This window comes from Xyrauchen texanus, chromosome 29 (assembly GCF_025860055.1).
Source record: "Xyrauchen texanus isolate HMW12.3.18 chromosome 29, RBS_HiC_50CHRs, whole genome shotgun sequence".
In the NCBI taxonomy this organism is placed as follows: domain Eukaryota; kingdom Metazoa; phylum Chordata; class Actinopteri; order Cypriniformes; family Catostomidae; genus Xyrauchen; species Xyrauchen texanus.
The window spans coordinates 36,192,464-36,216,360 of NC_068304.1; the positions used below are offsets into that span (position 1 = coordinate 36,192,464).

At 36.8% G+C, this 23,897-nt stretch overlaps 1 protein-coding gene across 2 annotated transcripts in view; it reads right to left on the reverse strand.

The window, feature by feature from the left end:
- LOC127623186 (F-BAR and double SH3 domains protein 2-like) overlaps window positions 1-23,897 on the reverse strand; it is a 112,766-nt gene that overhangs the window by 75,661 nt on the left and 13,208 nt on the right. For both annotated transcript variants that reach the window (XM_052097505.1, XM_052097504.1), the window contains exon 3: window positions 5,153-5,198. In XM_052097505.1, coding sequence (XP_051953465.1) covers window positions 5,153-5,198 — 46 coding nt within the window. The remainder of the gene's footprint in view (window positions 1-5,152; window positions 5,199-23,897) is intronic.

Below are 23,897 nucleotides of genomic sequence, written 5' to 3' on the forward strand. Positions count from 1 at the left end.
TGTCCCAATATTTTGCCACACATTTTTTTTTTTTTTATCAAATCACTGTTTTGCTTGAGAATTATGCTTTAAAACATTTACAAAGAGGTACAAAACTCAAGTTATTGTTCTAACAACAATTTCCATTAAACATGGATTGAATCTATTGAACACATGACATGCCATAATATTAAGAGCCACAATTAAATATAAATAAAAAATAAAAAAAAAGAAGAAAAGTGACGACTGATGGAGCAATTTTTTATTTTGCACATTAGCTCAGAGAATTGTGTATACTCTGTTCTGTTCCATTTTGCCTATATCTGAACACAAGAACACATTCATTTTTAATGTGCCCTTCACAAGACTTCAGTAGACAGCAAGGATGTTCACTAGGTTTGGCAACAGAGATACAGTAAGTATCCTTTCTCACACGCTTTCTCCCTGTTTTCCTCTCTCTGGACTAGGGACATTTTCTGTCTCTCCATGAGATGATGTTAGTTGACTCATCACAGACGTGATGGTGGTCAAGTCAATCCTAGCGCTGGCACACAGAATAAACTGATACGCCAACTTTTCTTGCCCCCTCTTCTTTAAACACAAGAGTTTCTGTTTGTTGGGGCCGAGCAGTAATAGAATCTTTATTTAAGAGGACAGCTGCACAGCGTGCCGAGCTCATGCGTGAGCTGCAAGTCGATTACCGTGCCAAGTCCGATAAAGGAGAAAAGATTAGACCGGGATTGAGATTCTTACAGACCTGAATGGATGCCTCTCATTTAATTTCACCTCCAGTCATTAATATTGATAAATAGAGGACCGGTCTGCACAATGACATGGGTGTTAGCCTAGCAAAACTAATCACCGTGAGGGAAAATCTCAGGTTTGTGGCCCGTTTTTCCAAAGTGTGAATGTCAGGGTCACCATGGCAACATTTAAACTGGAACTATTTGGCACAACACTTTAAGCCACGCCCTCTTCACCTGCCCTCTGCTAGTTTATTAGCTGATGCTAAGACAGAAACATCAATGGCTGCAACACAATTTTCATATTCGACTATATACTAAATGTTTCTGTGAATGGGAAAGTACAAGCTTTTACAGCAGTATTAAGACATCATAAAATTGCTTCTTGATATCACAGACCCATTTGTCAAGCACCGTTTACGTTTGCTAACACGTGTTAGCATTTAGCTAAATTCAGTTGTCACAGACATCAAATCAACATGAAATGGCAGTTGCAACCCATTTTACTTCAGCAAAAGAAATACTACAAAATACAAGCACCTCTGACATACAATTTTTTTTATCATACTATTAATTGGGCTAGAAAAAGCCAGCAAAAAAAAAAAGCCTGCAAAATCATGAACTAGTCTAAAATTGTTTGTCATATGAGGAAGCTCTGCTTATGAAAGTCAGTTATGAAAGAGTGCATTAAACGTTAAGCAACCATTTCTAATCTCTACAAACAAATGTCTGGGGTCAAAGTTCAAGTCCCTATAAACATTAGGTTATATTCCAGAAAGCTCACAAGCAAATCAGTTGTTTTTGTGAAACCATGTTTCCTACGCCGTTATTAACCTGTTGATACGCAAGCCTGCAGGCGGTGGTGACGTCACTCTGCTTACATTTACAATATAATTTACCATCTATAAATGTAATTAATGTTAATAAATTATACATCCTCTCAAAGGTCTAAGGGTTCAACATTGATATCCGATCTCTGTTTCACGATAGCAATGCTCCAGAATTAGTTATATGTGCCAGGAGTACAATTGAAAACATGCAATATCAAAAAGGGACTTCATACCGTTGTTATGAAATGTGATACTCGCCACACTTGGGTCAATTGTCCATGACGAGCATTCATTGAAAAACATCCAATAGCACTTTTTGTCCATAAAAGTGATCAATCTGGGAAATATATTCTCCTTTGTTTACATGAGATCTCGCCTGAAAGAATTACCCTTCTTCAACAAACTATGTAATCTGAGCAGCATTCATGTTGTTAAACTGTATATTATCTTATATATAAGAGTCTCATAAACAAAATGAGCGTGTCTCCAAAGTCTATTTTTAAAAATGTGGTGTAGTTTTATTCTTAATAGCCAAGCAGTGCAGTCAGATTTTGTGTCGTCTTGAAAGGCGGAGCCTTAATTTGACTCTGTACGCTTCCAGCGATTTTACAAAGAAAAAAGCTGCAGGAACCTCATTTTCTGTTAGTTCATCTTCAAATTTGAAACATAACTTCTTTAGACTTGTGGCTTGGATAACATTGTATTTCTGGGTTGTCTTAATTGTTTTTTTAGATTATAAAAACATGTTCAGCACAAAATATTTCCATTACTATTAACTTCAGCTTCTCTAACTTTAAAGAATAACAATATATATTAATTCTGAAACTTGGGTAATAAAGCCCAAAGTGTCTTCCTTTCAAAAGATACTACATCTGTGTCCATACTCCAAACGGTTGTGTAAATACAACCATTTAAGTTCAGGTATGTCATTTTCATGGTTTGTGCTCAAAAAGTGGGTGCGTATCAACAGGTTAAGGAGCAGTGCTTTGTCACTGCTGAAAAATAAAGCGGAGTTGTGTGTTGTTGTGTTTTTGACAAAAATGAACATACAGCTCAAAGCAATGTTCAATCCATGAACAAATCACTCGACTGGTGCAGTTCTTTTTAAAGACTTACAAACCAAAGTGATTCAATCAGGTTGGATGATTAACTCACACACTGTATACAATATATTTTTGTAAATGCTATAATATGTGGGGGAAATGATAAATGCTATCATGTTGGAAAAAATTATAAATGTTCTAATAGGTAAGAAAATGTAATATATTCGTCAATATGTAAGAAAAAAATATTACATATGCTATTCACCTTATTTTCAGCAAAACTAGGTTGAGAGCGTTTGGTTGAATGTGGAACACTTCACATAAGCCACTTCCAGCTGTTTTAGCTGTGCAAAGTTACTACATTATGCTGCTTTATATTACAGGCTGGCAATAAATGTCGACATATTTTCATTAATTACAACTCACTGGTTTTGAGCGCATATATTTTTAACATTTAACTGCATTTCGCAAAACAAAAACACAGCAACAAGTGAATGATTTAATAATAATATTATAAATAATAAAAATCCTGAAATCCTGTTTTGTAATAAAGCGATTTTGTAATAAAGAAAGCTTTTAACATCTCCACTGTAATTATAACTTAAATCCAACAAACTGTTTTCACAAAAGCCCAAATACTAAGATGTGTCGTGCATTCACTATTTGTGTGTGTGTGTCTTCATAAAGACCATGTGGCAGTTGTGTTTATGGCATTATTATGCGTGTACATGATGGTAATATACACTAACAGCAGCACCTGCCTCAGTAAGTGTTGTGCCTTAAACACTCCAAAAAAGAGCCAATATCATTTTACACTTAACACTAGGGTCCACACAACACAGCGTTTGTCCTGCCTGACACACACACACACACACACACACACACACGCACGCGCACCATGCACACTGAATATTTGCTCCTAATCCAATGGGTTAATAATCCGTGTCATTTAATCTCTGGATCAGCATGTATGCCACTCACCTCTCTTTTGGCATAACATTTGCGTACCATCAGACAAATGCCATTGCTGTGAGGGTGAACTGGGCCAGTGGACCAGTGCTGAAGTGCAGAAAAGTGTGGAGATTTTGTTAAAGGGACAGTTCACTCAAAAATGAAAATTCTGTCCTCATTCACTCACCCTCATGTTGTTCCAAACCTGTATGACATTCTCTAGTCCGTGGAACACCAAAGGCATAGTTAGGCAGAATGCCAGCCTCAATCACTATTTACTTCCATTGCATGGGCAAAAGATGCACTGAAAGTGAATGGTCACTAAGGCTGTCAGTCCCTTTCATTCTGCCTAACAACTCCTTTGGTGTTCCACACTAGAGAGAAAGTCATACAGGTTTGGAACAACATGAGGATTTGATTGAACCATCCCTTTAAACAAATAACAGTGAAATATTTTCTTTAAGAGTCTATTGAAGTTTAACCAAAAGAATAGTCAGATAACCTTTAAAAATGGCTGGAGAATCTACAGTTTAAAGTGCAATATACATTAAACTCTGTCAGAAGAAAGCAGATTGCATATCTTTACAAGCACCAAGATATTACAGGTGCAATAAAAATCTCCAACTTGACAATAAAATAAGTCATTGATGGATCTCAAGAAGTCGGATATCACAATATGCTATAAACTTGCTTTGCGATATATGATGTGACCTTAAAACTGGCTAAATATCATTGAACTCTGTAATAATTTTATGGTCTATAAACATTTAGGAAGCACAAAACCATGACCTTTGTCATAAACTTAAAGCAGGCTAGCAAACCTATGACGTATCAGGAAAGTTGAGAAATACATTTACTAGCATAACCACCAAATTATTAAGCTCTGTCACAGTTTGGCAAACAACAAAACCAAATCTTAATGTCCAATTGTTCTAAAGCGACAGCAGTCTGAAATGCTGGGACACAATACTTCAGGCAGAATGTCTGTTTTGCTGGTCTAGATTCACAGGAATTAGCTGAAATCCATCATCTGTTCAATCATTTCTCTTAAAAAAAAATCAGGTGGCAGACTTGTGCAGCAAAACTAAATTTCCCATCATTCTCAGTGGCTGTGCAATAGTGATTATATACGCAGATACAGTAAAGCAACAATTACACACCTAATGCACATCTTTTGTTCTTCATTTTGGATGGCGCTTAAACAAACTCCCTGTCCTTGTCGGTAAGTGGTAAAGTGAGAATTATAAAATTGCACAACGCATTTAATTCATTCCAACCATGATCAACAAAACACACAACAGGTCGTAATTACAACTTTTGAAGCTTCTAAGCACTTCCCAGGAGTTAGAAGGCAGCAAAGCAGCAAGAACATCCATTTGATCAACAGAGATATGGAAAGATTTAAAGTGTTCCAATTACGGCAATAAACAGAACCAGAGTGGGATGGATTTTCTGTTGTTTCCATGTTTCCCAAAAAAGCCTCAAACATTTGAAACAGCTGTGAGGGGATATAAAGCAATACCATCTCAACACTTAAAAAGTGTTAACAATTTAAAACACATGCAACACCATCATCATTATTAGTATAAACACACTGGAATCTCACCTGTGCGTAATCCCTCTCAAGAGTGGCTTTTTTCTGGCTGTATGTTCTGCAATTAAAAAAACAAAAATATACAGATCAGACAACAGTAAACAAAGAAATAACATTAAGCTTAAATAAAGGCCTTTAAAGCCAGAATCATACTCTACACAAGTGCGCAAATGCAGACGTAAATGCTGGATCAACGCATTACGCACTCGGTCACGTTGTCCATATTTGACGTGCATCTTGCATTACTGTTGCGTTAACAAACCTCAGTCCTCAAGGGGGCGACAGAGTCAGCTTCAAATGTCCGTGTCATTAAACCGGATGTGTTATTATAAAGCTAGCTAGCTATAAATATGTCAACAGTTTAACAACTTAAACTGACTTGCAAAGATTCTCTTCAAACTCTTGTTCAGTCATTTAAACTGAATGTTTACCTTAACCGCCATGTAGCAAGGCATACTTTGGTTGCGTTATGAAATGTACGCTGACGCGTTGCAGAATGCAACACAATGTGAAATCGAGCTTGCTTAGAAACAAGCGGCTGTGTTCTTGCACTTGCATAGAGCATGTTTAGTCTTTAAAAATCACAGCTGTGATTTTGTTTTTTTAATTTAAATGTACATATTTACATTTGAAGAGTGCATATTTTGCACCCCTAGTGTCACCAAATGGAATTGCAAAAATAAACCTTAGCCGCATTTCCACCAGAGCCAAACGGTCCTTAGCACAGCAAGTAATGATTTCAGCTGCATTTCCACTTGAACACGGCTCGGTATGGTAATTTACAAACCGTTCCAAATCCGGATTGCTGGTAGAACAGTTTTACTAATGACTCACGATTGGTCAATTGTCGGTGATTTTCATTTTAATCTTGGTTCCGCAAAACCACAATGAAAAAATAAACCGTGAAAGATTGGTACTGAACGGCACAATTAAGCAACATTAACCGTTCAGCCTGATGGTGGAAAAGTGTTATTTTCAAACAGATTTCCCAAATACACCCTCTGGATGCTGTTGGTCAAACAAACACGTAGTCCCGCCCCAAACTCATACCATTGGTGGAGAAAATGTTGCACTTTTTAGTGCAATCAACCTAAGAATGGCTTACTAACAGTTGTCTCTGCATATTCACACACTTCAGTTTTAAACTCTCCGAATTACAAGAGTTATTTATGTTCCTCTAAGCCCACGGTTTTCAAACTGGGAGGCAAGCCTCCCCAGGGGGGCACCAGAGCATGTCAGGGGAGGCGCGGAGATTGATGATAATTTCACCAAGTAAAATAAAAAGATACATAATACAATAAAAAACATTGTGTGAAGATAAATAAAAAGTATTGGTATAATGGGCCATAGTCCTGTTTCATAGACCGTAGCTATATGGTGTTATAATATTGTTAATGTCAAAAGCACAACATGCATATCATGCGAGAGCGCATCCATGTACCGGTTGTGCCTGCGTGAATCTCTCAGCTCGGACGTGGATAACTCTCACTCAGAACTGGACACGTGCTCTCCAATAAACGACGCTGCTCTACATTCGCAAATCTATTATAAAGCCACACAGCTCCGCCTCTGTATATTCTTATTCTGCTTCTGCAGACGTGTTATATATATCAAGGGAGAAACGATACTGGAGTTTGAGTGATCAACTCATCAGTTAGCCGGTTACTTTTTTTTTTTTAAGAAATTGCAGCATAATATGGTTACATTTGTATATGCTATTCTGATGCTCGCTGACAATGCAAGTGATGTGAGCAAATAAAACCGCCAATTAAACATCTGTTGCGACTGACATCTTCTGTCACCTCAGTAGACAACAGCTGCACAAGTTAATATAGAGGGGGGCTTACTGTCCAAGACTTTGAAAACCCAAGCACTAAGGTAAGTGACCTCACATATTACACTCCGACTCAGCTGAGCTAAAGGTTTCAGAGTGTTTTTAACATTCTTCTTGGTATGACTGGTTTGTTTTTTAAATCAGAGAGCACGAGGCATTCACACAGCTGACGGTTTGAGCATCTATCTGTCTCTAGTGTCCACTGTTTGTGTATTGCATTCCAAATGAGTGAAGTCTGAGTCACGAAGATAAAGACGTCACTGTTTTCCTCCTTCCACTGACTCAAACTCCCTCTTCCCATAATCCCTTTTTCATCCCTCTGATTTCAATCTTAAATCATTTGTCGCATGTACTGCAAACTTCCCCAGTGGGGTCTGTCAATTCCCACCGGTGGACATCTAACATTTATGGGATTGTGTGCATGTACTCAGTGACACTGTTCTTATGAAAGACAGGAATCCCCCCCCCCACCCCCAGATATGCTCCCAAATATGGAAAGTAAACTACAGGACCTCTCTGTGGCTCAGACCCAGTCTCAGGTCCAATCAAAGCAAGGCAAGATGATTGCATAGCGGAACAGTTTACAGCAGAAAGGGTTTTGTGTGGTATGTCACACATACTTGCTCATCACTTTTCATTTTCAAAGGGTCGAACGGCCAGTAAACACACCTAAAGTATTTCATTAGAGCTCATGGCTGTAAATAACGTCTCTCATCTCTCTTAAGCGCTTTGAAGATACCACTATCTGCCACTCAGGACTTAGAATGCCTTCTCTGTTAGTCCCAGAGCATAACAAGATATTTCGTAATGACATAACATTCACCATGCATCCTTAATACAATCTGTGACAGACAGTTTTTCTACCTCTCTCTGGCATATTACCTGCATTAGGCAACATACAAATTAGATGTCGACCGATAGTGGTAACTAAGGTGGTGGGGAAAAGACCGATGACCGATTAATTGGCTGATAGTTTTTAAAATGTTTTTATCAAATGCCAAATGAGAAAAATCTTATTTTTGACAAGCACAGACAAAGTTCAACCAAAATCCCCAAAATAACAAGAAATATTGTGCATAACATGGGACTTAAGTATGAACAAGCCCGAAATACACCGGGGAATCTTATTTTGAAATGACGGAATGATGGAAAAAGCTATCGGCAAATATTACCATAGATTTGTGCCGATAACGATAGTTCTAAAAAAAACCTATAGCGACAGATTTACCAGTTTTAATCATTTTCACGCGTTCTTCTGCCCAAAAAGTATACCATATTAAGTCCTGTATAACATGCTCGAGTAAGAATGTGATTTACCTACTCCAATGTCCATGTCTATTAATATACGTTGGAAAAACATCAAGACCATTGAAGATTAGCGTGAGTGAACACAAATCAGCCATCCGCAGACATGATGTTACCTCTCTGATTGCTAGACACTTTATTAAGTCTAATCACAATATCAAACAACTTAAATGTATAGGCATTGAGAAAGTAATGAATTCTCACCGTGGTGGAGATATCGATAAAAAACGTTTACAAAGAGAGGTGTTTTGCATTTACATTTATGCATTTGGCAGGCGCTTTTATCCAAAGCGACTTACAGTGCACTTATTACAGGGACAATCCCCCCCGGAGCAACCTGGAGTTAAGTGCCTTGCTCAAGGACACAATGGTGGTGACTGTGGGGATCGAACTAGCAACCTTCTGCTTACCAGTTCTGTGCTTTAGCCACTACGCCACCACCACTTCAGTTATTATTTGTTGTTAAATATGGAGTTGTACTGGAGACTGTGGATTGATTGTTTGGGTGATTATGATCACCTGAAGATTTGTAGGGTCGTCTTTCTATTTAACTATTGAGAACAAGTTAATTGTTACACTGATGAAGGCATTCAGCCGAAACATTTGTACTATTTTTTTATCTGTATTTTAAGAGTGCAAACCTTTTTGCATTTTCATAATGATACATAGGTCTTAGCACCTAATTAGCTGGGAGAGCGCGGTGAGTGCTTTGGGGACAGTAAAATGATATATCGTTCTACCTCTAATACAAATTTGCATACTATTCATAATATATTATATAGTCATGGCCGACTGATATATCGCAGAGGCCAATATATCAGATGATACATTTTTCTGTTTTCCGATTTGTTTATCTAGCCGTGGCAGCCCCAATAATTTCTTGCAGAACAACCATTTCTTTATGTGTGAACAAATTACTTTGATTACTTTTATCTATATAACTAAAATGCACAAAAAAACTTTTTAAAATGTAATGTACATTTTTTAAAGATGTAATTTTAATATAAAACATTTTTTGGTGCTATTTTGAGAAGATATACTATCTCTATATATATATACACAGTACTGTGCAAAGGTCTTGGGCAAATAAGATGTTTCACAAAAGCATTTGTCTTCAGATGGTTATTTATATCTTCAGCTTTAGTGTGTCAATAGGAAACATAAACGTTAAACTCACAAACATTACTTTTGCTAATAGAAAAGATTAGTATAGAAGAACAGGGAGCCCAGCAACAGATGTCATGGCCCCCTCAGAGGCCCCCACTGAACATCATGTCAGTCTGAGATTACATAAAGTGACAGAAGCAATTGAGACAGCCAAAATAGATAGAAGAAATGTGGCAAATTCTCCAAGAAGCTTGAAACATCCTATCTGCCAACAACCAGGTGTACCTAGGAGAATTGGTGCTGTTTTAAAGGCAAATGTGGTCTCACTGAATATTTTATGTTTACTGGACTTTGTATGACATTAGGTAATACATGAACTATTTATGTCATTATTTTTCTAGAACACAAATTATTAGTTGCCACAGCTAGGGGTGTAACAGTATGAAATGTTCACGGTACGATAATCTTCACAAAAAACCTGCAGTATTATGGTATCACAGTATTAAAGTGCCTTGCTAAAATTATTAGCAGCTTAATATTTATTTATGATATAATGTTTTTCCATAAATAAAGACGCACCTGAATAGAAGTCACAACTGGTCAAAAATTGCATTGCTCAGAGAAACAAATAATGCTGCGTTCACACTGCCAGCTACTTTGTCGCTGCATGTCGCCAGTGGCTGGCGGTTAGGTCGCTAGTGGTATGTATGGAAATATTAGGATCACGTGAGCTCTACCATCTTCTCTCGTATTGTCTGTCGCTCCCGAAAGTCACTCTTCATTTGCATAAATTTAAACATTTCTCAACTTTGTTGCGTCACTGGACACGCCTACATCCGGTCGCAGTCGCTCAAGTTGTCGGAAGTCGCCAGCTCTCATTGAAAATGAATAAGCCGCATCTCTGTATAAATCGCACTGACAGAGATTGTATTCGGCAGGCAGAAGCACCCACAGTCCCGACTTCCTTTCATCCGCTCTAAAGTCAGACGATCCCTGTTATGAAGATTAGAAAATACAGATCTCTATGCTTTGTAAGAAATAAACAGCTTTTAGTCTGCTAGTAAAACAGTATGCCTGTTGTACTCCATTCATTCATTAATGTTAGAGACCGTCTATCTGTGAATATATCTGATATTTGAACCCTTCATGCTGCACATTAATTTTCCGGTTCACTGACTGAATGCTTTTCCTACGAGTGTAGAGAAAAGTAGAGCTTGTTAGACAAATAATGTTATGATGGACAGAACATATAAACTGGTTGCATAAAGTACCTTTGTAAAGGCAAATTATTCTGAATTGGCCACTTTAAGATGCTTCTACCATCTCTATGACTGATGTTTTCATCTGTTTGAGTGTAAGCATATGTGCTTATGTGGGCATGCATTTGAATGGCCGACAATAATTACTTATAAATTATGTGTATATGTCGCTTCAGACTTTAAGTCGCAGGACCTTTCAGAATATGGAGGTGAAATTTGTTTTGGACATATACAGGTAGTCACAGAAATCTTGTATATCTGGGAGATCAGGCTTTGACATTTGTCTGCCGTGCGACTTTTAAAATTAAGTGAAATCCTGTGAATTCTAAAATGTCAACAGTTTGATAACCGTCTCGTTTTAAAACCGTGGTATACCGTGAAACCGTTACATCCCTAGCCGCAACACAGATATGCCAACTACTATTTTTGCCAATGGGATAAAATAGACTTCTTCTATGCAGTTATGAATTCATTTCTTAGAAGAAAGAGAGACTCATATAGTCTGCTGATATTTAGTCTGTGTTAAAATGTATCAAGGGAAATACATAGAAAACAGCACATACACACTCAGTATAATCGACAGAGAATCACATTAGCATATCCACACACATCTTTTTGTTGCAACAGATCCTCTTCTTTGGTTCAATAACGGCATGCAAGGGCGGAGCCAGGAGTTTTTGATTGGATACAATGACACCCAGGATGGAGAGCTTTGGCGACCTTGGTGTGCACACACGTTAATTTGAACATTTGTACAGAGATTATTTCATCTCTAAAAGTGAGGTGTGAGTGGGGTGGACAAGCTTTGGTCCATGGTGGCCACGGCCACCCCTTAGCTCCACCACTGACTGCATGCTGCTGTATCATAACCATCACCATAGATATCACATGACTACAGGTCTATTGAGAGAGCATGAATTTTCATCTAAAAGTTTTGGTACTATTCAAACAAAAAAAGATGCATTCACTTTCGTCTCAGATGCGAAAACTCGACCAACAACAAAGTAATGCTTTTTTCCACTTGTATACAGTGCAGAATTTCCTTCCAAGGCTTTTCGAAAATGTGGGCCATGCTTTTGGGGCAAAAAAACTGTTGCCTTCACATCACTTTTAGAGTGAACTGTAATCCCACAAGAGGGGATAGGCCTGTATTGTTGCAATTCGATTTCAACTAGAAAGCAAAAATACATTGAAATCTATTTCACATCTAAATCTATACATCTCTGCATCTGACATCAGATGCTTTTATCCCAAGCAACTTAACTGTGCAGTCAAGCTATACGTTTTATCAGTATGTCCATTCTCTGGGAATCAAACCCTTGACCTTGGTGTTGCCGGTGCCATGCTATACCAGCTGAGCAAGAGGAACACATATAAACACTAAAGAGGAATGAGCTGACATTAAAGTGATGTCCACCACTACATAGTAGCAACAGCAAAAAGGCACAATGGGTCAAAGGTTAACATCCTTGGTATGTGTGTGTGGTATGAACTGGTTGCTACTAGGCAGGAAGTACAGCCACATAAAGAAGCAATATTCAGACAGTGGGGCATGTGAACTCCAGATGTTATGCGCATTCCACCACTGACCTAGATAGGAAACACCACGGCCAGGTCAGAGATCACCATGCCTAAGGAGGTCATTTCTACTGACGGGTCTACTCCCTGACCTACTCAACCAAAGATTATATGGATAAGGCAACAAATACTGGCCAACACACCCACACAAAAATAAAAATAAAATGTATAAACTAAATTCCAGGTGAAGGAATTTGGGAGGGGTGGTTCAGTTTACAAAACATGCATTCCTTTTCACTGTACTACAGCCTGTACAACTGAAAACAACTTGTGGCGCCCCTCCATGGACATTACACCCAGAAAATAAAGGTCATACTTGCCCATACGCCCAACAACACTTACCGCTTTTACCACTGGGGGCAGAGTTTCAAATTTCTGTAAGCTCAGACCAATTTCAGCTAAAGAAATGTCAACCTACTCTTTCTGATCTCACTGTAAGATCAGTGTGACAATCTGTAGGAAAGTGACATGAAAATGGTCATAAAATAAAGCAGCATGGAAAACTAGCACTGCTTGTTGTTTACTACACATATACTGTGCAGTATATACTGCCTACAAGGGTGTCTTATTAAATCAATTAATAAAACCTTAATCAAGTAACAACACAACATTAACAAACATTGCAGTTATAAAGTCACTTACAAAAAAAAAAAAAAAATCAAGAGTTGCTTCAAAATTGCCACTCATTATTTTCACATGCAAATGAGCTTGTTATTCACTGCACGTTTGCCAGCAGCTTGCAGCTCTTCAATGGTAGTGGTGAACCTGCAGCAAACCTTTGCCACAAAGCTTATTTCTATGTGAAAATTAAAGATGCATTCAGTAACTTTTTGTTTGTCATCTTTGACTTATAGTGACACCTAGTGGTGTGGATGCAGCATTATTCAACATCAAAGGTTTTCAGTTACAGATGTCATTGTAGAAATTCACTCTTAACAATCAGCCATGATTAATTTAATCCAAGAGTGAAAGTTTCCAATAACAAGACTAGTCACTGAGATTAAGCGAGTAGTATTCAGCTGGTCATGTGATTTTAAAATGGCAGCCTCCTTGAGGTCAACCATGCCCCATGTAGAATAAAACAGCTTTTATAAGGTTACTGATATGACTAGAGTCCTCATCTCATATGAGTGGTCACGATTTTATACATACAGTATGTTTCAAAATAACAATTCATGTATTTAGGAGTAAAACCTTTTTAAATGGGGAAAAAAAATACTGAGTGCACCTTTAATGAGTGCCGAATTTGCGCATGTTTGTGGCAACACTACATCTTTTTAAAAGGGGACATATCTATAAAGTTCTGCACAACAGAGCTTTCAAGAATAAATGAAAACTGATGAAAGTAAAGCAGAGGAGCACTGTTCATTCATTTTGAAGCATGCAGAGCATGCATACTTTATATTTGTTAAACTAAAATAAATGTATTAAATGAAATTGCACACTTTTGTGGTTTAATAATAATATTAATTGAATTCAAAATTGGTCAGATTCTGTGATATTCCGTAAATTACTTTTAATTCAGACTTGTTTTGTATTTTCTGCATTGCTGAAATCACAGGGCCCTAGGAAGGTCATATATGCAGTGCGCTCTGGTTGAATATTTTGGCAAATGTAGAAGGTCATCTGCATGTTCCATGCATTCAAAAGCCATACATACTGCAGACTACTTGAATATTCCTAAAGGACACACAAGGAATCAAAGAGATTACAAGGAACTAGACACAGAAGATGAGATACTTTACAGGAAATGGGGAAGGAGACGATTCCAAGTCAATAATTAGACCCGACCACAGCGTTACTAATTACAGAGGAGCATCTCTCAGCTTGAGGAGCAGTCACTGTCTAATGACGGTTTACAGGTCTGAGTGTCTGTCTAGAGCTGGGAAAAACCCAGCCGTATCCTTGGAAACCTTGTTTGCCTGGTTGAACTGAATTGCAGTTAAATGAGTAAATCAATACTGAAAATCATTGCAATTAGAACGTGTATAATATGATCCATCTTATTGCTTTTTAGGTGCCTCAAATGACTGTGCTAACTCTAGTTTGTTACAACATTAATGTTAATAGATCTCAGTGTGGTTTCAGAAGTAAAACGACCTTTTTTCCCCAGGAGAATTGATTAAGGATAACTTTTAAACCTTTAAGGACAGACCCTCCTTGAGGGTGTGGATCAATGGAATGCGCTTTTGTTGAAGCCATCAGTCCACAGATTTAAAAAAAAAAAAAATGTTACAAGGGAATTTCTGATAAAGTATTTCACTACCCATTATCCCCAATGGAATACAATCCACTAATCAGAGATATGCGGCAATCAAATCATGGCAAAATACCCCAGCAGTGATGCACACTTCCATGGCACACTATGAATGAAGCAATTGAGTCAGTCTCCATACACTCAAACTTCTTATATATATATATATATATATATATTAGGGCTGTCGATTTAACACGTTAATTCAGTGTGATTAATTTTACCAAAAATAACGCGTTAAAAAATTTTACGCAATTAATCGCATGCCCCCGGACCATAATAAGGAAGATTCCTGAGAAATGCAAGCTTGTAGTACCACCTGTTTACTCCAGAGGGCAGTAAGTGAAATTTCAGCTGTGTGAGCAACACGCAGTTTATACAGTGAAGAAAACACTGTATGAACGCTCTTGCGTTCAAAACACTTGGAGCGCAAATCCGAACTAAGGGATCTCAAGATGTGTTTAAAGATTGAGTATTAAACTATATTTAATATTAAAATATATTAAACATTTTATGTTTATGACACAATGCACACAAGACGCTACTCAAACAAGGCCTCATAATGAATCTCGAACCGATTGACAAATTCACTTGTGTAATGGATTACTGTGAACTGAGTGCCAATGATTGACTTATGATCAATAATATGGTAGTAAACAATACATTGTATTCTAAAGCTGCTTTTTGTATTGTCTTATCAATGATGAACTCTTCTGCTACAAGAATGTAATGCATTGTAATTATCTGAATATTTTTTATTTTATATATAATGCATTTTCTATAATATATATAAAAAAAAATTATATTTAAAAAGGTAACTATGTATAATTATATATTGATATAAATATGTATAATCATTATATATTGAGTTATTGTTATATGAGGGGCTTTCTCAGCAAATATTTGTATATGCGATTAATTAATCGGGACACCATGTAATTAATTTGATTAAAAATTGTAATCGATTGACAGCCCTAATATATATATATATATATGAATATATTTCAATGAAGTTAAAATCAATCGTTTATATAATCAACAACTTTAAATCAATAGTTTTACAATTTTCCATCGGTTTTATTTTGATAACATAATTTGCAATGCTTCATGGGATTGTAGTTCACAACACAGTCTTGTACTTATGTCTTCCTGTCTGATTTTCATCTCTATTAGTGGATTACAATGGCTCAAATTTAGAGATGGGATTTGAACAAACTCCTAATCCTAAGTATTAAAAACAATTCCTATATACTAGCAATGCAAGACAGGGATCCATTCCATACTGTATCTATAAACTGGAATATTATAGACAATTGGGGGTGGGCTCTTTCAAGTTGGGCTAGTAAGCAACCACCTAGCAACCACCAGAACACCCTAGCAACCATACGTTGATGCTATGTGCAACCAACCACAAGACAGCAAAACGTAAACTCTATTCATTTGGATACAAAACGAAAAGTGGAGGCTGATTGGTTATGATATATCTTATTTTAAAACATGTAGATAGTCAAATGGGTCAAGGAGAAGTCTGCATGATCTTTCCTGGAAACAGAGACAGCGTCATCCAGGTTTACGGACCTCTGGATTCTTTTTTATCTCTTTATGACTTTATACTTAAGCACACACTCACGCACACATCACTGCCCCATCTGTATGGATATAGGCTAGGGGATTTTACTTTACTTTACAACTGTTGTATTGTTTCTATTAAATATTTAATCACTTAGTAGACGCTCTTTTCCGACTTACATTACGCTTACTTACAGAAACAAATTGTGTTAAGTGCCCCAGGGTTGCCATTATTAAATGAAGACCAAGTATTGTGATAATTTGTGGTTTTTAAATGTTAGTGGAACATGTTCATAGTTAATGTGCTAAACTAAACCTTTGGTAACTGCTAGGACACCAGTGTGAACTTGAAGGGTTAGAAGTGGGTTAGAAGTCATTACAAAAATAGCTCAGAAAAGTTTATTCACAGATAAGCTTTTTAATCATTTGTTCAGAGATGACTCACAGTGATTTTTTTTAAATAATGACATTCAGCCATAAAGTGCTCTTTGGGGCATTTGTATATCGGTCATCCCTGAACATTCAGAAGCATTCAGTGTTTGTGGTCTTGAGGAACAAACTTTCTCATGAAACTTCTGTCTGTAAGATGAATTACCATGACTAAGTGTGTGTTTGTAGTTTTGTTGGAGATTCCTGGGTTTACAGCTTGACTCTAGGCATTCAAATTCCACAGATCTGCTTCATGTGTGTATCCAACACTAAACACTTTCTGCAGAAAGTTCTCGTCTGCCATTCCGCACACCAGCGTGGTGCTCTAAATAAACATGCTATGGTAGAAAACAGCCTCTTTTTGTATTCCACAGAAGAAAGAGAGTCATAATGAAACCAAATGAGGGTGAGAAAATGAGAATAACAATTTTTGGCTAAACTATCCCTGTAACACTTAACAAGAAAACTAACAAGTACTGAAGAAAAAGAGCAGGAGTTCCAGAGATTAAAACAACAACAACAACAGGACAAAAAGGGGAGGAGAAACTGAGAGAAAGGGAGGGGTGAAACAAAATGTAAGATAAAGGAATCAATATGGATCAGGATGGGTGATTTTGAACTAATTAAGAATGGCGGAGGCGTCTGAGGTATCGGAGAGGAGAGGGAGATGTCACAGAGGTCAAGGCCTTGTGTTGCACCTCCTGCTTTTCAAATTAGTGACTGTTTGGGTGTGAGAGCGATGTAATCTGCTGTCATCAGTGAGTGTGTGTGTGTGTGTGTTTATCTCATTTTGTCTTTACAAACCAGAGAAAAAGAAGAAGAAAAAATCTTAAAATCAAAAGAAAGAAATAAGAAATTATATTTTGCATTATTAAAATGAAGACTATTTTTCAAGGTAAGATTTGCTGTACTGCTTTTAATTTATACAAATGTAAACAACAAATCATTGTATTACAGTAATTGGGTCCCTCCGTGTCAACGCAATGAGAGGTACCAGACTCAAAATTGCTTTTGATATTTTTTACTGGTGAAAGAGGACCACATGAACCAGATACATAAATGATGAAAAGTCAAAATATTGAATGCCATGGATTCCATTAAATATGTATATATATATATATATATATATATATATATATATATATATATATATATATATAAAGAGGTTGTTTGTCTGATTTGCATGAAAGTTGGTTAGTATCATCTAGAGATGATCCAGGAAAAAATTAAGTAAACAATGTAAAGACAGTGCAAGTGTTAACACAGTCATGTTCACATACACCTATACAAAGGTTCATAAGCAAATTCAACAGTGCACATTCATGAGCACTGTTACCCTGGCACGCACTGGCTCGATAGTGGAAAATCAGCTATCTGCTTCTTTACGAGAGCATGAACATTCCAAAACACATTGTCATAATAGTTTGTCTGAAAGGTGTGATGAAAGAAAGATTCTATTGGAGAGGGGTCACTGTGGGGAAAAGAACGTTCAGGTGTGTGTGTGACTGTGATAATGACGGATGGATAAATGGATGTTGGATAAAGTTCAGGATAGTATAAAAATACTCTGTGAAAAAGAAAGCATGTACTGCGAGAGTGTGTGTGTGATAATGTTGGATGCAGTTCAGGGTAGGACAAATTTAATCTCTGTGGAAAAGAAAGCATGTAATACTCAAGAGACTGTGTGTGTGTATGTGTGCACGTGTGTTCGTGGGTGCGTGTGTGTGTGCACGTGCACAGGTTCAAGGCCTTTATGTTTTTGCATGCATGCACATATGTGCTCATCTAATGGATGAATATGCTCTTGAACACTCAATTGTTCCTTTATTATTGATCTCCCCCATTCATTTTAAATGGCTGGTCATTTTTGACTGGGAACACCACAAGTGTGACGTTGTGCCATTTTGTACAAAATAAAAGCATTTCAAAACAAACTTCCAGATTGAACATTAAAGCACACTAGTCCAATATATGGTACAGAATATTTTCACATTTGATTTAAAATGGCCAAAATTATCCACAAATAATGCTTTATTTCACTCACAAATTAGGTGCAGAAGCTCAGGTGTCAATGACATCTACGATCAGTAAGTCCCAAACAGAAAGACAAAACCTGTCCTAATTGAAAGAAACCGAGTTAACAAAAAGATATAATTCATATTTTGTAATAATATAGCATATTTGGAGATTTATCAGCTATTTTAATAGGCCGGTCATTTTTTATGACACCTCATTTCTGTGGTTATGTCTATGTTTTTGGTCTTAATTTTTTATTTTTTTTTTGTATTTTAAAATTTTTTAACTACAATTGCCATAGAAAATTTAAGTAGATAGGTAATAGATCCCATTTAGAATTAATGTTACTATTGTAAAATCCTGATTAATTGTGATGTGTAATTTGAAAAACCTTTATTTTAGCGAAAACACAATGTTTTCTCTTTTCCTCGCCAGTGCCATTTATAATGTCAGGATTATCTAATATCTATAAGCCGTTTTAGAGGTTTGACTTCCTCTATGGCGTTTAAAACTAGTTCTCATGAGAATTCAACTGGGTTGCATCGTTACTGTGGTCTGTGGCACAATATTTAAGGAAGCCCTATGCATGCACACTCCAGAGATACAGTAGGCTAGAACAGAAGATCATTCTAGTGAGTTGTTCTGTGAAGGTCCGTGCCCACACTAGAGTGAAAACCAGGATTCAATAGCATAGCGTTTTCAGATGAGAAACATATTTAGCACATATGAAGTACAGAACGTGAGATGAATATCATTCAATTTACCTATGCAGCTCAAAATTTAGCTTGGGCCTTGGGAAAAATGTAATAGTGTCAAAAACCTGCCATTGTTCTTGCTGTCTGCGACCCAGACCGAACAGACAAGAGACCAATTTTTGGCACTCGTAACCCTCCAGTTGCAAAACACTATTCAGATTGATACTTAATCAGTTTTTCCACATGTTGTAACAACACGAGGGTAAGAAAGTGCTGACAGTGTTAAAAAATTATGAACAAATTCTTAATTCTCAGGCTTATTCAGGCCAGAGCCATATAGAGAGAGAGTTGCCACAACTCCATTGACTCCAATGGAACGTTTTTTTTACAGCAATGGCGGCTCGTGGAGCCTCTCAATAGTTCCCGGAAGTAGCAGCAAACACATGCCGCGCCGTAGAGATGCAGCAGAACAAACCGTTTGCGACGCACTTTTAAAAGGTGAGACGTTAAAGAATAATATTATCTTATTCTGTATATTATCAGTACATCTAAATAAAAATAACTTGGAAATTAAAACCTTATAGTTGAGTATTACTCATTAAATTATGAGATAAGGGATGTTATCGGATAACTAACAGATTAGGCAAGGATTGGAGCTGGATAAATTTAGTAACTGAACACCCTATTAATTGTAAAATCTGTTCTCTTGATTCAGTTTCATCCATCGTTTTAAAAAAAAATTAATATCGTAATATATTATTACAATTTAAAATAACTGTTTTCTATTTTAATGTATTTTAAAATGTAATTTACTCCTGTGATGCCAAGCTGAATTTTCAGCCTCATTACTTTTGAACGGCAGTTTATATAAGAGTATGCTTAAGTTGTTTTAAAGCTGAATATATTGTGTATATGAATAAGTATTGTAAGAATTATACATTAGATATATAATATTTATAATACATAAATAATTATATTACTATATATAGAACTGTAAGAATTGTAAACAATAAGCTTCATTTCACAAAATTTTACATTTACGTAACTGCTGCTAATAGTTAATAGTTCATTGACCCATTGTGCGGTGCTGGAAATCACCTGTCACCAGCCTGTCTCTGTACTATCTGAAAAGTCATAAATATGACATTAGTTACCATGAGATTAGTGAAAACAATGAACATGAGGTAACATAAAAAGGCAACAGAAACCCTAGCCTGAAATAAGTTGAGGCAAATAACGGTAGCTGAACACTAATCCTCAAATATTAGCTGATTTGATCTTTAAAAAACAACATCGCTGTAACAACATACTCATGCTACATACATCTGTCAGTGTGTTACATAAATATATAAAATAAATGCATTTATTGACTACTAATTACCAGAAATCGCAGTTCTGTCACTCTACTCTAACTGTTTTAAATGCCTGCCAAAGCACTTCCTGGAACTATCTGAAGTCTACATGAATCACGTGACGATCAAGCATTTAGAACTTCCGTTGTCGCAACTCTCTCTATATGGCTCTGATTCAGGCTATCCACAAATCACATTTTGTTTATTATCCATGTTAGGCACCAACAAGGACTTGGGCTGCTCTAAAATCAGTGACAAGCAGATGGATTTTGCATTTGAGAACGCAAAGGCTTCATGAAAAGGCTTTTCATGAAATACCGCTCTGATCAAATTAGCCTTGAGACGTTGAGGAGGCAGCCGGACTCAATTTCATTAAAGCGTTTGAGAGTACAGGGTTTGTGTGGGTGTATTTGTGGTCGTAAGAAAAGCTCATTTATTAAGCAATGATAGATTTCTATGTGTGTGGACCACAATGTTGACATTAAGGTCAGGTTAGAACTAAGAACTCAAAGTGTCCAAAGGTCAAGTAGATGCTTCAGCCTAAGGGTGGGCAGTATGATCAAAAACATATATCATGAGAAGAGTAATTTTTGTATTACTCTTACAGAATATAGTATAACATTTTCATTTGCATTTATTCATTTGGCAGATGCTTTTATCGAAAGCGACTTACAAAAGAGGAATAATTAATCATAAGCAATTCATCTGGGGGCAGTGGTGGCTCAGTGGTTGAGGCTCAGGGTTACTGACCAGAAGGTCAGGGGTTCAAGCCCCAGCACCAACAAGATGCCACTGTTGGGCCCTTGAGCAAGGCACTTAACTCCAGGTTGCTCCGGGGGATTGTCCCTGTAATAAGTGCACTGTAAGTCGCTTTGGATAAAAGCGTCTGCCAAATGCATAAATGTAAATGTCATCTTAAGGAGACAATGGTACGAAAAGGCTGCATTACAAAGTTTCACTAGCATCAGAATAGTAGCATCCAAGACAGATTAGAGTGCAACAATAATATATATATTTTTATTAAAAATGATTGTATTTGATAAGTGCATCAACAGCCAGTGAAGAGAGACGAGGAGTGGTGTAACATGCACTATCTTTGGTTCATTAAAGACCAGACGTGGTGCTGCATTCTGGATCATTTGCAGGGTCCAATTGCACATGCAGGGAGCCAGCATTACAGTAGTCCAGTCTAGTTATGACAAGTGACTGAACAAGAAGTTCTGAACTAAACAAGAGGAAGGATCTTATTTTCCTGATATTGTAGAGTGTAACTCTCAAGATGCGTGCTGTCTTTGAGATATGGTCTACGAAATTGAGTTGGTTATCAATGGTTGCACCTCGATTTCAGATCGTTTTGGAAGGTATTATTGTAGTTGAACACAGCTGAATGGTGATGTACAGTAACTTTTGTTGGATATATATATATGTGTGTGTGTGTGTGTGTGGTGTGTGTGTGTATATATATATATATATATACACACACACACACGTATGGATATGTATACATGTTGGATTAAATACTTCAGAAATAAAAAGCTACTTCATCTTGTTATTCATAACAAATGAATGATTAAAAGCAAAAAAGCTGTTTCACATTATTTAGCACAAGTTCAATACAAGACACCTGAATCGGTGAAAAATAGCTGATATTCACGCACATGGAACCACACTTCAGTGTCCAGTTGTTGTGATGTTGCTTGGCAAATGTAACTCTGTTTGAGTTGTGCCTGCCAAACACTCTGTATAGAGCGCAACAGTGCCCACACACTTTTCAGCATTCTTGGTTTCAGAAGTATTATACCCATTCATTTTTTCCCAGAAAGAGTTCTAAAACATGAGCCAAACCAACCAGCTCCAAGGTGAATCACAACATTACACACTTCGATTTGAAGCTAAAAAAAATATTAGAAAATTCTATCACATGACTGCCTCAAACATAGACAAGCATGGCGCATCACAGTGTGATTATATACAGCTTTCACTCTTGTTTTTGAGGACATATTTAAAAATACAGATTTTTGCAATCCATCTTTATTAAATTGCTCATCAAAAAGATTGTCAGAGACAACATCTAAGCTAAAGAAGACAGGTAATGTAATAATATTATATTGTATGAACTATGGCTTATCTTGCCAAGTTCTGTAATCTTACAGTGGAATCATTATTAACATTGGTGTAGATGGTTGTATTTGGAATTTTGCCATAGCATATAATATTATTGATTGGGAATCCCACCGTTTCACTTAACAGATTCAGGGTTCTGGCTCAAAATGAGGCGGAGGTGGTACCATACTCATAAAAAAAAAATAATTACGTTAAGAACACGTAAACTTTGGCTTTGCATTAATACATTCCTAATGACCTGGCAACTGAATACTAGTGTTAATTTTGTCATCCGTTTTTTTTATTTAGTCTTAGTCCTGGAAGGAAACCATACATAACCGGATGAATACATTAGTTTAAATGAAACTCAGCCCCCAGGTTATTGTTATAAACTTGAGCCTCGAGGAGGTGGTGTTGCTGCAATTTACAGGGAAGTTTTTGGTGTTACTCAGATATAAGTCTTTTGAACAAATAATGCTTAATGTGACACCATCAGATACAATAAAAAAAATCTCGTCTTTTGAGCTTGCTACTACTATATACACTGGTGGCCAAAAGTTTAGTATAATGTACAGATTTTGCTGTTTTGGAAGGAAATTGGTACTTTAATTCACTGAAGTGGCATTTCACAAAGCATAGTCAGAAGAACATTACTGATGTGAAAAACATCACCATAACTATTTGAAAAAAGTCATTTTAGATCAAATCTAGACAGGCCCCATTTCCAGCAGCATCACTCCAACACCTTATCCTTGAATAATCATGCTAAATTGCTAATTTGGTACTAGAAAATTACTTGCCATTATTTCAAACACAGCTGAAAGCTGTGTTTGAAATAATGGCTGAAAAGTTTGGTTCATTAAAAGAAGCTTAACATTGTCTTTGTTTTTGAGTTGCCATATTATGCAATAGTCTGGCATGTCTTAAGGTCAATATTAGGACAAAAAAGGCAAAAAAGATACAGCTTTCTCTAGAAACTCATCAGTTAATCGATGTTTTGAGGAATGAAGGCTTTACAATGCTTGAAATTGCAAAATAATTGAAGATTTCATACAAAGGTGTCACTACAGTCTTCAGAGACAAAGTACAACTGGCTAAAACAAGGACAGAAAGAGATGTGGAAGACCAGATGTACAACTAAACAAGAGGTTAAGTACATCAAAGTCTCTAGTTTGATAAATAGATGCCTCACATGTCCTCCGCTGACAGCTTCATTGAATTCTACCCGCTCAACACCAGTTTCATGTACAACAGTA